Source organism: Channa argus, chromosome 13, assembly GCF_033026475.1.
Source record: "Channa argus isolate prfri chromosome 13, Channa argus male v1.0, whole genome shotgun sequence".
Lineage (NCBI taxonomy): Eukaryota > Metazoa > Chordata > Actinopteri > Anabantiformes > Channidae > Channa > Channa argus.
In genome coordinates, this window is record NC_090209.1 from 16,948,955 (window position 1) to 16,965,259 (window position 16,305).

The following is a 16,305-nucleotide window of genomic DNA, read 5'->3' on the forward strand; positions in this document are numbered from 1 at the left end:
AGAGGGTAGATTTCCAGGGGCAGTCGCAAGCTGTTTGCGAACTACAAAAAAAACGGGATCAGAAGACTTGAATGACATTTGTAAACCTCCATTTAGAGATGCCAGTGCCACATGTAAAGACCATAAATACTTTTCCAAGAAGAGAAAGACTAAAAAAAATAATTGAAAGAGGTGCTAGGGAACTTGCTTGAGAGAAGAATCCAAAACAAACAGCCAAGGGACATGACAAAGCTTAAAGCTCACTGGAATAAAAGTCCACATCTTTATAGTCAGTCCCCACAGTCTGAATTGTTTTAGGGAAAAGCACACAGGAAGACATTGCTTACCTCTAGAAATTAGATACAGGTATCATGCCTAGAGTATCCTAAGGAGCATGTGAACAAAATGAGTGTGGAACAAGATTATGTGGCAAAGGGGTGTGGGGTGAGAAACAGAGCTCACCGTTTTAAGGGTGTATTTCTGCATCAGGCACTGCAGCTCTGCATAAAATGGAGGGAAGAACGAATGCAGCTCAATATCAGAAGATTTTAAAGCAAAGCCTCCTACCATAAATCACAAAGCTAAAAATAAAGAGGTGGCGATCCTTAAACAAGATCATAAAGCAAAGTCAACTCTGTGGTTAAGAAGGAATGAGGTGAAGTTTTTACCATGGTCTGAACTTGCATTAAATGCACATTGTTTGTTTCACTCTTTTTGCCATTTCATTGTAAGGGGATGCAAAGTTTTGCGCTCAACTGGCCAAGAGACTTGTTAGTGTTTTCAAATCACATCTACTGTTCATTCTTCAGTGTGATGTACCTACAATGAGCAGCAGGACCGTCCTTTTATATTAATAGTGTCTTTCCATAGGTTATAAATGGTAAAGTGATAAAATAATTTGCAACTGTGAATGGACCCTTTTATGGAGTCACAGTGAGTGCTTTCTTCTATCCAACACCAGGAGTATTGTTTTTGCCAAATGGTCACAGGTGCAGGATGTGAGGCAGCAGCAATGTTTTTGGCTCCTCTCAAAGGCAGCTTTGATTTCACTTCCTGAGGCAGGTGCTGGGAGGTTTCCTGTTTCTCCTGGCCAATAAGGAATGCTTCTTGTCTTCCTTCGTTGGCTCGCTTGGCCTGCTAATGCCTTTGACTGGGCATTCCATCTCTGAAGAACGCAGGAAAAGGAGGGATATGAGAGGGTGACATGAGAAAAATGGAGGAGAGAGTGTGAATCTGTCCTTGTAAAACTGCACTTCCATTACGCTTGCCTGAGCATGCTCCCCAGATGCAACTTGTGAATGTCATGCAATTAACCAGACTGTGATATAAGTTAATTAATGACACACAGCTGGCTCGTGGGTATAAAAATAGAGAAGGGGAAAAAAAGGTGAACACACAATAAGCATCAAGAGGACAAAAGAACTGTGTGGTGATGCGAAATGTGCAACTGTCAGAGCTGTCGTGCTGCTTAGAAATAGATGTCAAAGTGAAGAAGACAAAGGTGGACAGATGCACTCTGAATACATAAAATATAAATAAAATGTATGTCAGTTCTGAGATGTGTCTGGAGAGAATCTAAGCTTTAAGCAGATGTCGGGAAACAGCATTGCATGAAGAGTGGGAGCACATTAAGAAAAAGCAGGAGAACAGACAGATGCAGGCGAAAGAAAAAGGAGATGTTGTCTTTGAGAAAATTAGAGCTCGTCTGAATAACGACACTGAGCCATATTCTTTATCATGATGCGTGGGTGAGATGCCAGAGGATTAGAGGGAATGTGGCAGAGGGAGAGAGAGAAAGATGAAAAGAGACACCCAGCCTCTAACGAAGCTAGCAGCAAAGAGTTGATTGACAGGAGGGTTCGTGGGAGATTCACCTCTTTATCAACGTGCAGTCACACCACATTAGACCAGCAAAATGAGGTGTATTTCCTTATTTCACTTAAACAGCCTTATATTCGAAATTCTTTAATTACCTACTTATAGCTTTACATAAAGAAATGGTCAAATGTGGAATTATTGACAACTCGTACTAATTGACATATGTAACCCATTCTTTTTTTCATGTTTCCATTGTACAAATGTACTGTGCTTTCCCCCACACACAGTACATGTACTTTTGCTGGCATATATGCAAACACACCAATGTAAAACTGCTGCTGTGTTCTCTCTCTCTCTCGCTCTCTCTCTCTCTCTCTCTCTCTCTCTCTTTCTCTCTCTCTCTGTCTCTCTCTCGCCCTCTCTTTCTCTCTCTCTCTCTCTCTCTTTCTCTCTCTCTCTCTCTGTCTCTCTCTCGCCCTCTCTCTCACCCTGTCTCTCTCACCCTCTCTCTCTCTTTCTCTCTCTCTCTCTGTCTCTCTCTCGCCCTCTCTCTCACCCTCTCTCTCTCTTTCTTGCTCTCGCTCGCTCGCTCTCTCTCTCTCGCTCTCTCTCATTCTCTTTCCTTCCTTCCTTCCTTCCTTCCTTCTTTGTTTCTTTGCAGCCATGAAGTTGGACCGTAAGCGTCTGAAGGCAGAGAAAGCAGACCTGGTGAACCAGATGCAGCAGCTTTATGCGACACTGGAGAGCCGCGAGGAGCAGCTCCGTGACTTCATACGCAATTATGAGCAGCACAGAAAAGTATGGCACCCATGGTCTGGCTGTATATTGGCACAAAAAAAACAAGATTTTTTGTTTTTTATTTACAGTACGACACCATGACAGATGTATTTATGTTAAGATAAGAGGTTTAGAGATACTGTATGCAGTTCTGCATAATCATCTACAGCAGGTTTAATAAAGTTAGTCAAAAGAAGCACTGCCACTCTTTGGAAATAAAATAACTCTTCTGGAAAAGAATGATTTTAATTACCGATTTTACCTTTGGGTCATTGCTATTATTTTGCAAGTTATGCTTGTGAATCAATCCATCAGGATCTCTGTGTGTACTAGGAGAGCGAGGATGCGGTGAAGATATTAGCCAAAGAGAAGGACCTGCTGGAGAGAGAGAAGTGGGATCTTCGGCGGCAGACCAAGGAAGCTACAGAGCACACTGGGATGCTGCGTTCTCAGCTCGACCTCAAGGAGAACCGCATCAAGGAGCTGGAGGCTGAACTGGCCATGGTGAGACAGAAACCAAAGTTAACAAACAGTAGACAGACTGACAGGCCCCTCTTTAATGCATTCATGTCTTTGTTTCACACATACGTTACACTAAACATGCTGAACTGAACCAAAGTACTGTACAGACATTAGGGCTCCAACACATTTTCATCACAATTTAAACATCGAAGAGATATTTAAAACAAAAGCAGTGCATACACTTACCGAGAAAGACACAAATCCTGTTTCATTACCTGATACGCATTATTTTGGGTGTGCTGCATACAGTTTAATGAAAGACAAAAAACCTTTGAATATACAGTATAGCCATCCCTCATGTCTCCAACCCCCCAGATGAGTAACTGTGTCAATCAGAGAATGGAGTTCCGGGTATTTGAGCGGCTTGTGGACAGGGACTACTCTCCTAGGGTCATGGCGGTAAGATGGGTGCCCCAGCTTTAAAATTGACCTTTCTTGCCCCTTCCACTCCCTAGAAATCTCTCCTTTTTTGTGGCCTAATTGTGGTTTTGGAAAGCCCCTTCTCAGTTGCACGCTTTTGACTAACCCCCAGCGAACCCTGACTGATCCCAGTGATCCTAACATTAGTAATCCCACAGATTCCTGCTGTGATTGATCTGAATGTGGTTTCGCACTAATGTGGCAAATAAATGTTTGGTAAATGCAACGATACTTCAAAAACTAATGATTATTCCAAAGGTTTGTGATTGTGTTCTGTTTTGCATGTTCAAACTCTATAATTGATAATCATTTGCCCACTGGTAGGTAGAGATGATTGCAATGAAGCTGATTGTGCCTGTGTTTTTTTTGCAGCCTGCTGTCGTTTGGCATGATGACAAGATTTGCACAATAAGATTTTGAGCATTTGTGAAACACCAACACGTCAAAGCTAATCAGAAAGCATGCACACAAAGGAACAAGAAAGATTTCACACACACAAACACACCTCCCATGGCTCCAGCAGCTCATCGTTGTTCCCGCCAAAAGGTGGTGATTTGTGCTTTGTAACTAGGCTCCACGGAGCAAATGTATTCATTAAACTTGTAGAAAAGTTTCATTATTTACAGTTTCTACATTTTACACTCAACTAACCCCCAAAGTTCCACACCCAAAAGAAAGAAAACAGCAAACTGCTCCTCCTCCAGATATTTTCCTTTTTTTTTTTCTTCAATGTTCTCAGAAGCTGTAGCGAGAGATTTCATACAACTGCATTTTTTATGAGACAACAACCACAAGGAGAACTGGCACATCTGTATGCACTGAAATCTTTTTAAAGGTTTCTGGACAAATTACACGAGATATGCATCTGCACACATGTACGATAAAAACAACAATAGCAGTGAAAGAAATGCAGTCAAGAACAACCCAGAAACTGTGGAAAACTGTCACATTTCCTTCCAGGATTGTTGCTTGTGGGTTTGCTCTCTCACTGAATGTAACTGTTTTTCTACCTTGTTAAGGCCAAACAGTCACTAGCCACACTGACCAAGGATGTGCCCAAGCGCCATTCTCTAGCCATGCCCACGGAGACAGTTGTCAATGGCAACAACCAGGAGTGGGTGATGCAGGCTGACCTTCCTCTGACTGCTGCCATCAGACAGAGCCAGCAGACTCTCTATGTCCACACAGGGCATCCCACTGACAGACAAGGTAGGCCAACATGAGCCCGGTTAATGTGACACCTGACACATCATCCCATTTACAGGTCATTTTACCATCATTTACCCTCTGCATGCTCACATAAATCTGCTTCACACACGATAAATTGTGCCATCTGCACAGTATGACCACCAACGATGCTCCAATCTTGACATTTCATGCGCTTTATGCAGCAGTTACACTTCAACACATGGCTTTACATTTTCCATTGGTCTTTGCTGCACACAAACATTTCCTTGATATTTGAGAATGGTGGCAGCTGAGGATCAGCTGGGTGTCAAGTGCTGTTTCTTTCTAGTTAAAGGTTTTTATTTTTTTATTTTTTTTTACAAAATTTGAGAAACAAATGGAAAATACAATCTTGGGATTTTTTTTTCTGGAAATAAAAAAAGTTTCCAATTTGCTTTGCCTATTTCTACTTATTCCTCCTGATTCACCACAGACATGTGCAATAGATGAAGGTTACAACATTTTTGCAACCATGGTTCATGCCACTCTTGGCATTTGCTACTGAAATGTATCACAAACTGCGTGTGTTACTCCGATTTGAATTTCAAATCAGGTCAAAGAAACACATGCAGATTTTCCTTCTGTCGTTCAGCGTTGCTCCTTGCATAATAGATCCTAAATGTAAAATGGGGGTGTAAAATTCAGTCACTGCAGTTCGTGATGCAATTAAGTTGCAAGTGTCTACACACAAAGGTCAGAAAGATGCACAGTAGGTCAGCAATATATCAAGATCAAATAACCTATACATAGATGGTGGTTATCAAGTTAGTAGCCTTTAGATTTAATCATCCTAAACTAAAACATAAGACAAAACCGCAAAAATCTTCTGCCAACTCTTAAGTTATAGATAAACCACCATAGCAGGAGTCCAGCTCAGTCCTTGTTTTAAAGGGCAGCCATGGATTCATGTGGGTTACTGACTAATTGGGGACATCTGGAGAAACAAGCAGACAAAGACAAAAAAAACTGGGGAAATGTGTGAACAGTCACAAACCCCCAAATTGCTATCCAATTGATTATGTATCAGTCTCACTGGCATGCACACACACATACAGACAGACACACACAGAGACACACACTAAACCTCTGTGAAGCTGTTTTCACTGTTGCTCAGCAACTGCAGATGATTGCAAATAATTTCAGGCTTTTGGTCAGGGACTTACAGTATAATATAATTTTATTTAAGAGTACTTTTTGGTGCCCAAAGCACCTAAAAAAGAAAACAAGACTTTTCTCTTTTCCCTCTTGTCCCGTTTAGTGGCTGCCGTGCGGGTGAGCCCATGCCACTCGCGTCAGCCCTCCATCATCTCGGACGCCTCGGCAGTTGAGGGAGACCGGTCATCCACACCCAGTGACATCAACTCACCACGCCATCGGACTCACTCCCTCTGCAATGTAAGAGCTGCCCACCACTGCCCCCCCCCTCGGTTATAACATCGTTTGTAGTAACTGCCGACTGTCCTGCTGCCTCGCCGCTGTTGTTTCTCTCTGCCATCGTTCTGGCTGAATTCATGTTTGCCCCCACGCAGTGCGTCGTGTATTCACTCTGCAGCTGTGACTTGAATTTATGTGAGAACCAGATGTGGTTGTCCAATAAGTGCATGCCTGGCAGCATGTCAAGTGTCACTTGCCCTTTGTGTTGTGATCTTTATCGCCCACCTTGTATCCCTTCACTGAGTTCTCTGCTCTTGCATCTCTGTTCTTTTGCCCACCTATTCATCGACTTTCTTCCTCTGCTCTCTTTCTCTCTCTCTCAGTCCCTAGAAGATCTGGAGGAGGCGAAGCGTAAGAAGAAGAAAGAGAAGATGGGTCTGGGCTCTCTGTCGCGTGTCTTCGCCCGGGGAAAGCAGCGGAAGTCCCTTGACCCTGGTTTGTTTGATGGTACTTCAACACCTGATTATTACATAGAGGAAGATGCAGACTGGTAAAGCACACATGTCTGAGTGAACTACCTGGAGAGCCTTTGTGCCATCTATCAAAAGACAGAATTGAGTGTGTGTGTTTGTGTGTGTGTGTGTGTGTGTGTGTGTGTGTGTGTGTTTGTACAGATATAGAAATGTGTGTGCTTGTGCAGTCTCACATGCATACTTAGTGTGAGTGTGTGTGTGTGTGTGTGTCACCCATGGTCAGAGGCCATGTCAGAAGTTGGAGGCGTGTCTTGCTTCGCTGAAGTGTAAACCTTAACGAGCAAATTGCACCTGTATACATGTCTGTACAGTCCTGTAAATAGCGTGTAACACAGCGACCATGTGGATATGTTCTATTGTATCTGCCTCCAAAACGGCTGTGTTATTGGATCTTTTAATTGTTCTTTATATTATCACTTTTTGTTTTCACCCAACTGGAAACTTGAAGGACTGCTGTACTTGTAAATAACAGTTGATGTACACTTTGTGTGTGTAAATGTCTCCTTGTCCTGAATGCCTCCTCTCACCACCTTTTAACCTAAATTCTTCCTTGTTTATTGTCCTGCTTGGTCCATTCCCTTCCTTCCACACTGCCATGATAAGAACAGTTTCCTGTAGGCAACATGCAGACTCCTCAAATCCACCTTCAATTTGGTTGTATAACACTTCCCTTTACCACCAAGAAAACTGTGCAGAGGCACTCCTTGATGTTTGTTCAAATGAGACTTCAAAGATGTTGCTAAGCCTGGAATGAACTTTCCGTGCAGAACAGTTTGTTCCTCAGCAACATGACGCCAAACAGGAAATATATTGTAAGAAGTGTGTTTTCTATCTGTAAGGATAGAAGGTACATGACCAAGGTACATGTGTGACATGCATGCACGTAGTCCCAGTCCCCAAATGCATGTTGAACGACACCCTCCTAAACAGAAATGTCTTTCTCTGGGTATGTTGTCGAGAAGGTGACAAGCTGTGTGTTTAAACAAAGAGAGGTCAGTTACTAATTTCATGTTTATTCATGATTTCATCCATAATTAATTAAATAACATTGGCGAAGTTGACCCTCTGCTATTCAGAAAGTGCTCTGATCCACAATTAAGAGCTTCGCATAGCAAACAAAACAGAGCGTTTTAATCTGCACCGACACGGTTCTGTAATGCGAAAGTTCAGGTCAGAAATGTCACAAAGCGATCCCAGCATTACACTTAAAATTTTAATTATTTCGCTTGTTTATGAGTTTTTGTAGTTTTTCTTCTTTCTGTCTTAAAGCTGCTTGTAGACAGTTTTTTACACACAGCACCTATTTAAGCATAGAAGGTGGATCCATTCAGAAAAAAGTTCATCTAAAATAACAAAATTATAATAATATAATATATTATATATAGCATAAACATAGTAATGCAGCAGATATTAAACTGAAGGTCAAGGCCTTTACATAGATTTAACTTAAGAATGAAGTCGTTTTTGCCAGAATACCAGATCTTCAGTTTAAAGGTGACATGGACGAGAACGGTTTTAACGAACTGGTATAATAAAAGCCAAATCTAAAGGTTAAAAATATGAAATAACCCCATGAACTCAAAAAAAAAAAACAAATCTCATGCAGAGTTATGGCCAATGCTGAAAAAGGCAATTAAGTCTCTGCCAAAGGTTAATAACATTTCTTCAGTGAAAAGAATGCCTACAGACAGCGGATTATTTTCATCCTTTCATTGGATTGAGCCAGAGTCTGCACCACCCCCACAGGAAATCTCTTCTCTCTCTGATATTACACTAACACTGGGTATTTGTCAATCTCACCTGAAACACTACGGAGTCACAGATTACATTGGAGCTGTATTTAACCACAGTGCTTGTCAAAAGAGTGTCCTTGTTAAGCAGTGACAGGATTATCTTTTAACCCTTAGCTGAGCCTACGCTTGAGCTCACAGATGTTGGATTTAGAGGTGATTCACTGCGGTGATTTAAAGTTGAGTCATGTACGTAGAACAACAGCAGCTCATCCAGTTTATCTTAAACATTCGATGTATTTAAATCTAAGTTATTATTTTTTATGTAACCAAACATTATGATCCTCTGCTGACAGGGGACTAAAACATATCAAATGAAAAACACTGTATTGTTTTTATCATGTATTGAGCCACTGTCTTATTTTCTTTTTCTTTTTTTTTAAATCCACAAATATTTTCTTTTTTTTTTTGTAAATGAGATAGCATTACAGAAATTAAATAATTATTATTAAAGAGTTTTATTTAAAGTTAAAGATGTAGGCCTCATTGGAGGACTTCTACTGTGAGGTCTCGAGATGTTTAGATGCAGATAGTAGTGAACTTTTAAAGGCATGGCAACAAAATTACGCTCAAAAGAACAAAATGAGAAAAATAAGATTATTTTAAAATAAAATAAATACAATTCAATTTCCATGTGGCTGTCCTCTCTTTCCCTGTGTTAATGTTTGTGTGTGTTTATTTGTTGTGGTATGGCTCTAATCCTGACTCGTCCCGTTGCACTGGGGGGGGGGGGGGGGGGGGGGGGGGGGGGGGGGGGGGGGGGGGGGCCATTTTTAACATATGCGTTAGCTTCCCTCAGCTCTGCAAGTCCATCTGTGAGAGGACTGCATCCCAAAATCTTCCAAATGGCCTCCTTTCCTTTCCTTTCCAATTTCAACTCCATATTCAAACCAAAGAGCATTTCATCCTTTTCTATTTTATAAAAATCAATAATCAGAAAATGGAGAAGAGGGGAAAGGAAACCATGTCCGAATGTTGGAACAGGAAGCATCTGTGTCAGCACATTGTGTCAATAAAGTTCTGCTTTGATTTGACCCCTGACCTCTAACACTGACCTGTCTTGTCTGACCTCCACCGGACTCTCAACACAGTGAAGTGACCCAAGAAGTAATCAATGAGTCCAAGGTATACCAGTTCTAATTGATTTAATAACGAGCTCTGCTGGGTTGCAAACTGTGTTTGCAGATGCCTTCTAACTCTTGAACATCACAAAATGACCTTGGATTTTAGCACTTCTTCAAGTTCTTCAAGCAAACCATCTGAAAACAGTTGAGTCCCACATTATTTGATGTGTTTTTGTTATTTACTGAGAAACTTTCTGACCTGACATGTCTTCCTCAAACTTCACATTTACCCAATACCTTGACAACAATAACCTTTCCAAACAGTTAAAAGTTTTACAATTTTGGGAAATAAGCTTGTTTGAGACGTTTCATGTCTTAACTTCTTTCATGTCTGACTGTGGCTTCATGTTTACAGTACACCGGAGAATGGCATCAGTCATTGTTTTTACTGTAACTCACACCAATAAGGCAAATTATAATATTCCCCATAATGTAGAACAATGCTTTTAGGCAATTTACTCTCCAGCTAGTTATTGAAGTTACCATTAGTATAGTGTGTTTATACGTAAAGGCTCTCAAAGCATTAACAAGACATATTTAACACTCTATTTAAACCATGTAGAGTTTTCTTGTTACCCGCTCTGCTTCCACTAGGTTTTAGAAAGTCAGGCCCACAAGAGGAACTCATGAAACTCTATCGTCAGTTTGGTTTTCAACTCAATGCCTGTCACTGTTTGTCAGGACTTTCTTAACAGGGAAAAACAAACCTTGTATCTGGACAAGAAAAACACATTCAGCTTAATATAAAGCGCTCTCACAGTTATGCATGGCCCTTAGAAGGACACATAAAAGCATCTGGCATGAGACAAATTTCTAGAGTCGAGTAAAAAAAAAATTGTTTATTCATACTCTACAGTCCTTCAGTTGTGAATTTCTTTTGAGAACACACAAAATGGTAGAATTAGAGAGCCAAAATGTGGGTCTTCTATTTGTTGGACACAAAGAAACCCAAGACAGGACCACAGAGGATGTTTATTTTTTTGGCCTTTTTTTTTTTTTTTCCAAGGTTGGAGACCCGAGGCAAAACTGAATGATTCCAATAGAGCATCTTTCCATTTCACATCTTGGTCTTTCCACTGAAAGAGCAGTTGGAAAAAAAAAGATTTTTTTTTTTGGGTCTGACAAGATGCAAAAAAAGAAGTGGTCATTCTTTATGACTGAGCTCTCTGGTGGATGCTTTTATCCAAGGTCCATTACCTTCCCAGGTCTCCTTACACTTATATCCCTAATGGCTACAGCCCATGTACATTCACTGAGTGAGCCAAAGAGTACTATTATATATGTAAGCAAGAGCAGTCCAGAATTTGTGTAGTGAAAAAAACAATCCCAAATCCACAGACAGGACTTAGTGGACTCAACAGATTCTCATGATGTATAATAAAAAATAGTGATAAATCCACCTTTAACAGAAGTAATAAAGCTCAAACTGTTGCTGACAAATTAGTGATATTTCCATTTCCATTTTTTTTACATACAGAAAGGTGTCTCTGTTACTTACTTCTGGGTACTGATTTCAATGGATGAACAAAATATTAGAAATGCCTTTCTGCATAATGCAGCAAAACTGCTGTACAACTTCCAAAATGGTAAAAACATTGAAACATCTATACTCTTTAGCAGTTTCGCTTTAATATTTTGCAGTGCAGTTAAGTATTCTCATCTTCAGAAAGGGAGAATTTATTGCAGGACTGTTGATAAATACTGCGTCTGTTTTAGCTGTAGGCGTACCTGTGATCTGTCAGTTGGATCTAACGTTTGTTCAACTTTGCTCAGCCAGACTGGTACTAGGTTTCCACCTGCTGGTGAAGACAGAGAAATAGCTTTTAGAAAAGTATTCTTCCCTGTGCCAATATTATCTTAGCCTGATTCCACTAGGCACCGAAATCTTCAGAACAAATGTAAACAGGAAATATTTGACCGAAATTAGTAACTTAAGACGTAAGCAAAAATAGACTGAAGATAATACTTTGGGTATCATTTAACAGACGCGTTTCACTTTTAACAGGATATACAGTAAAATGTAATGTATCCAAATGGATTTTCTAATTAAAGGCTTTTCGCTTCATGCTGATGCTGCAGGCTAATTTAGACAGAGGCACATTAAGTGTTAAACCCTGCTGCCCATTTAATGTGCTTCCTTTGTGAGGAGCTTTTTAATGAAAGCTGCATCATGGGTGGGTCATGCAGCCGAAAGCTCGGGCTGTTAAGAACATGAGTTTGTCTTAAAGAAATTATTCTCTCAACCCTTTCTCCAAATAGGCTGATTTTATGTTAAATTTCCAGTTGAATTTATTGCATTTGGCCGAATTAACTTTTTGTTTTTTATTGCTCACTATACCCACTTCCACCTCTGCCCTCACTCACACCCTGAACTGCATCACCCATGCTCCTTCCCTCCCCTCCCCTCACCCACCTAGACTCAGATAGCCTTTCCAGTCCCACCCGCCTCAGCCTGTCAGATGGGTCAGAAGACCAACTGGATCGCCTCCAGCAGGTGGAGCTGGCCAGGACAACACACATGTCCCAATGGAGGGCCGGCACTGTGCAGGCCTGGCTCGAGGTTGTCATGGCCATGCCCATGTATATCCGCACCTGCTCCGAAAATGTCAAAAGTGGCAAGGTAGGATTCAACCTCTGACATGGTGCAGGTGGACTCAATTTGCATTTATTCTATTTAACTGTGCACAGGTGCAAATGTGTAGATTACCAATTAGTGACTTGTTTTATTATTTTAATATTTGTAGAACACTTGTGTGGCTGTTACAGGTCCACTTTGACATTTTTGCAGGTTTTACTGGGACTAACAGATGAAGACCTTGAGCTGGGATTAGGTGTCAGCAGTTTAATGCATCGCCGGAAACTCCGCCTGGCCATTGAAGATTACAGGGAGGCAGAGAACGGCAGAGGGTGAGAGAGGAGCACAAGACCTGTAAATCATTCATTTAAACCTAGAGCACGAGCGCCATCTGCTGGTTGTTTTATACTAAAAATTTACAAAAGGTAGCGTATGTTCACCGTCCCTTATAAATCTTTAAAGTCATTATATTGACTTTAAATAGAAGAATACATGTGGAGAAAAATAGTTTGAACAAATTGAAGCAAACTGAACACATCTGAACAACAGCTTTAGTATACTTCATTAAGTCACCCAAATAAATAAATCAGAATCAGAAATACTTTATTAACCCCCCAGGGGGAATTTCTTTCATCCCAGAGCTCCATGCGAGAATAAGAAATTGTAAATCATAAAATGAGAATAAAACATAAAAGTAAAAATGTTCTAATTTACAGATAAATAACCCGTATGGTTATGAACCAGAGTATATGATCTCAGAGGGAAGGGTTATAAAGATTGATGACCACAGGAAGTAATTCCTTTCACAAATCCTACCACTTACCCCCTGTGGTATTGTAGCCATGCAACTATTTGGGGTTTTTCATTACCCGGATATTAAAATATTAATTTCTGCAATATGAAAGCATCAAAAAGTGAGTTTTGGAAAATTAAACATAAATTGAATTTACAGATTTCAAAGTAAACATTTAAAGCTGAAGGCTGCAACTAATGATAATTTTTATGAATAAAATGAATCAATTAATGATGAAAGTGTGAAAAATTAAGAGGCCACCAATGTTATTACAATTCAGACTGAAAGTTGACACAAACGCATTTATTAGTTGTTGAGATAATTCAGCTGAACTACAAAAGCCAGCCTCACCATGGTGCTTAAAGACAAATGATCACTCAGCTGACCCATTAAGAAACTGTGACACTGTCTGCAGGCTGTCCAAGGCTGCAGATATGGACCACCACTGGGTGGCCAAGGCCTGGTTAAGTGACGTGGGCTTGCCTCAGTACTCCCAGGCCTTTCACACTCACTTGATAGACGGGCGCATGCTGAACTCCCTCACACGCCGTGATCTTGAACGTCACCTCAACGTCACCAAGAAGTTCCACCAGGTCAGCTTGCTGCTGGGCATCGAACTGCTGCAGTTGCTCAATTTTGATAAGGAGGTAAGTGCAGCTCTACACAGCATTCACAAACAGGAGACAGTAGTGAAGGTATGCTCAAGGTAGAAACAGCACCTCAGTACAAAGTGTTTGTTCAAATATTTTCCAGGTGCTGCAGGCTCGCCGGATACAGTGTGAGCACCAGAACCTGGACCCATTGGTGTGGACCTCTCATCGGGTCATCAAGTGGATCCGAGATATTGACCTGAAGGTCGCACACAAACAAAACTCACATGTTGAAACAACAAAAGCTGAAGGCATTTCAAGCAAAGATTATTTTACCTTTTATTCTAACAAAGCAAATAGTTTGATTAAATATTTATAATGAAAAGATACTAATGCGCTGAGTAATATAAGAACACTTTCACTTGGCACCATGAGCAATGGAGGCTCGTATGTACTGAGCTCCTCTTATCTCCACAGAGGGATAGCAAGCCCAGGCAGCTATTAGATGATTGCAAACCCTTAAAGATTACGGCCCCTGTGAGGAAGATGCATTATGACTATTCCCACAGAGGAAAACTACTTTGTCTACTTTCCTGCTATTTCTTGTAGCCTGCAGTAATACAGCAAATAGATTTGGTCGTGTGAATAGAAGTAGTATTTTATTTTGCCTCCTTTCGATCAACCTGTACAGGAGTTTGCTGAGAATCTCCAAAACAGTGGAGTTCATGGAGCAGTCATGGTACTTGACCCCACCTTCAACACCGATACCATGGCATCAACTCTGGGGATTCCTAACAGCAAGCACATGGTTCGCCGACACCTTGTAGAGGAAATGAAAAACCTGATTGGCCCAGCCAGGTAGGAGGAGATATTCCCATATTGGTTTTGTTTATGTATAAGTATATTAGATCAGATTTCCTAACCTGATAGGGATAATTCATTAAATTGTAAAACATTTCTTCAATCCTATTTGTGTTTGTTGCTGAACCCTCTTATTCTCCCTGCAGGGCAGATGCCAAACAGGACTATGAGCATTTGGGCTTGGGAACACCACCAATCCTTCTTCGTCAAAACTCCCTGGGGAGGCCACTGAGCTCTACAGGCCGACACACTGACGACGAAGGCTCCCTAAGGAGGAGGGCTGTCAAGGTGGAGTAAAAAAATAAGTAGAAACTTTTAAAGGTTCCTTCTTTTAGCCTTAGCCGGGATATTAGCATCAAAATATGGCTTTGACACTTTTATTCTTTAAGCACTCATAGTGCAGAGGAAACATAAGTTAGTGCTGAAACAATAAAATGCATGTACACAGTGTTACAAAATGTAGCTGAGATTATAAATGTAGTGCAGACAAGAAAAGCTGTACAGCAGCAGGATGACTACAACACTCTGTGCAAGAAAAGCAGTACAGTAGGTTGATAAATTGAATAAGTTGCATACCCAGCAGGGAAGAATATTTGCTTTATGATAAATTATGTTATCAGTATGGAGCAAACAGAAAAAAAAAAAACGGATTGATTTATTGGTAGTAAAAATAAATATGTTTCTGTTCCAGCCTCCAACTGGGTTCAGCCCCAAAGCTCGCAGTGGACGGGACTTGAGTTGTCATAGCAGCTACGGCTCCCTGCCTCGGGACGTTAGAGATCAAACTCCACCCAGAGCAGAGGGAAGCCCAATTCACGGTTACACCAGCATCGAGGTCACCAATGTGTAAGATCATTAAAGATCAGCTAAATGTACATCACAGACATTTATTTTCTATTTTCACTTTAACATGGAATGGTCATTTTTTTAAAGAGGAGCCTTTAGAGAACAGATTGCACTTTTTGAAAGGGAGAGAATAAAAAAAAAAAAGTTTCCTGTTGAATATAAACTTACTGCCCACTTGCTGTGGGTAGGTGATATTTTAAAAGACTAAGTAAGTGATTATTTTTCTATGTGTATGTGTGTTAAATGGTTCTTTGTGAGCCAGGTTGTTATTGGGCAACTTGTTGTATTGGCTCTCTGCAGACTGTCTGGGGGAAAGAAGATTTTAAAAAGACAGTCTGTATAAAACAGGGTACTTGATGACAAAATAAAAAAAAAAGTTTCCGTGTAAATCATTCTCGTTTTGCTGTTTGTGATGCCTTGTCAATGTAGCTGAAGACAACGGACAAAAAAGACTTGAAAAGTTTGATAGTCAAGTTACATCTTGCACATTTACACTGTTTTGTCTAAACAAATGTAGCGCCCTCTTCTAAGGGCATTTTATACTGTACTTTGTGCTGTAAACATGGGAAAATATTTGGACAATACTAACAAAAGATGACTGCATAGTTGTATGTCCATGGAAGCCTACAGGCTAAAAGTCAAGTGTTCCTTTTCATTAAATAAAGATGATATTTCAAATATAAGTGGCCCATTGTTCTTATTGTCAGCAAGAGATTTAGGGAAAGATCCATTTTTAAAGGACAAATCCAGTCACACGCACAAAAACAACAGTGCTTCACCAAACCAAATATCCCTGAAACTGTGCTTAAAATGATAATGATTGGTGTAGAAAGATTGCACCGTGTTTTTAATTTGAAAGTTCAGGAAGCTCTTGTTTTAGTTTTATTGTATGAGGCAGCCCCAGCAGTCTCATCAACCCTGTAGGCCGCTTTCATAAGTCATCTACACTTGCCAACTGTATGGATGAGAGGAGCATCGATGGTGGAGGCAAGAGGAAGTGATAGAATAGAATAAAGGATTAAAACAGGACAGGGGGATGATTAGTATATCAGATGATTAAATAACCAAAAGAGTAC

General features: G+C 40.6%; 2 protein-coding genes across 3 annotated transcripts in view; both read left to right on the forward strand.

The window, feature by feature from the left end:
- LOC137139351 (kazrin-like) overlaps positions 1-8,540 on the forward strand; it is a 144,981-nt gene extending 136,441 nt beyond the window's left edge. Inside the window, exons 6-11 of one of the 2 annotated variants that reach the window (XM_067526450.1) lie at positions 2,459-2,595; positions 2,908-3,078; positions 3,412-3,495; positions 4,536-4,725; positions 6,002-6,138; positions 6,501-8,540. In XM_067526450.1, coding sequence (XP_067382551.1) covers positions 2,459-2,595; positions 2,908-3,078; positions 3,412-3,495; positions 4,536-4,725; positions 6,002-6,138; positions 6,501-6,671 — 890 coding nt within the window. In that variant the 3' untranslated portion in view covers positions 6,672-8,540. The remainder of the gene's footprint in view (positions 1-2,458; positions 2,596-2,907; positions 3,079-3,411; positions 3,496-4,535; positions 4,726-6,001; positions 6,139-6,500) is intronic. The other variant, XM_067526451.1, reaches the window with a different exon arrangement.
- A 656-nt stretch (positions 8,541-9,196) lies between these two features.
- LOC137139352 (kazrin-A-like) lies at positions 9,197-15,907 on the forward strand. The gene is made up of 8 exons (XM_067526452.1): positions 9,197-9,708; positions 11,982-12,184; positions 12,353-12,471; positions 13,348-13,579; positions 13,686-13,787; positions 14,214-14,380; positions 14,530-14,671; positions 15,075-15,907. The coding sequence occupies exons 1-8, from the start codon at positions 9,654-9,656 to the stop codon at positions 15,231-15,233; spliced, it is 1,179 nt and encodes a 392-aa protein (XP_067382553.1). The 5' UTR covers positions 9,197-9,653; the 3' UTR covers positions 15,234-15,907.
- The last annotated feature ends 398 nt before the right edge of the window (positions 15,908-16,305 follow it).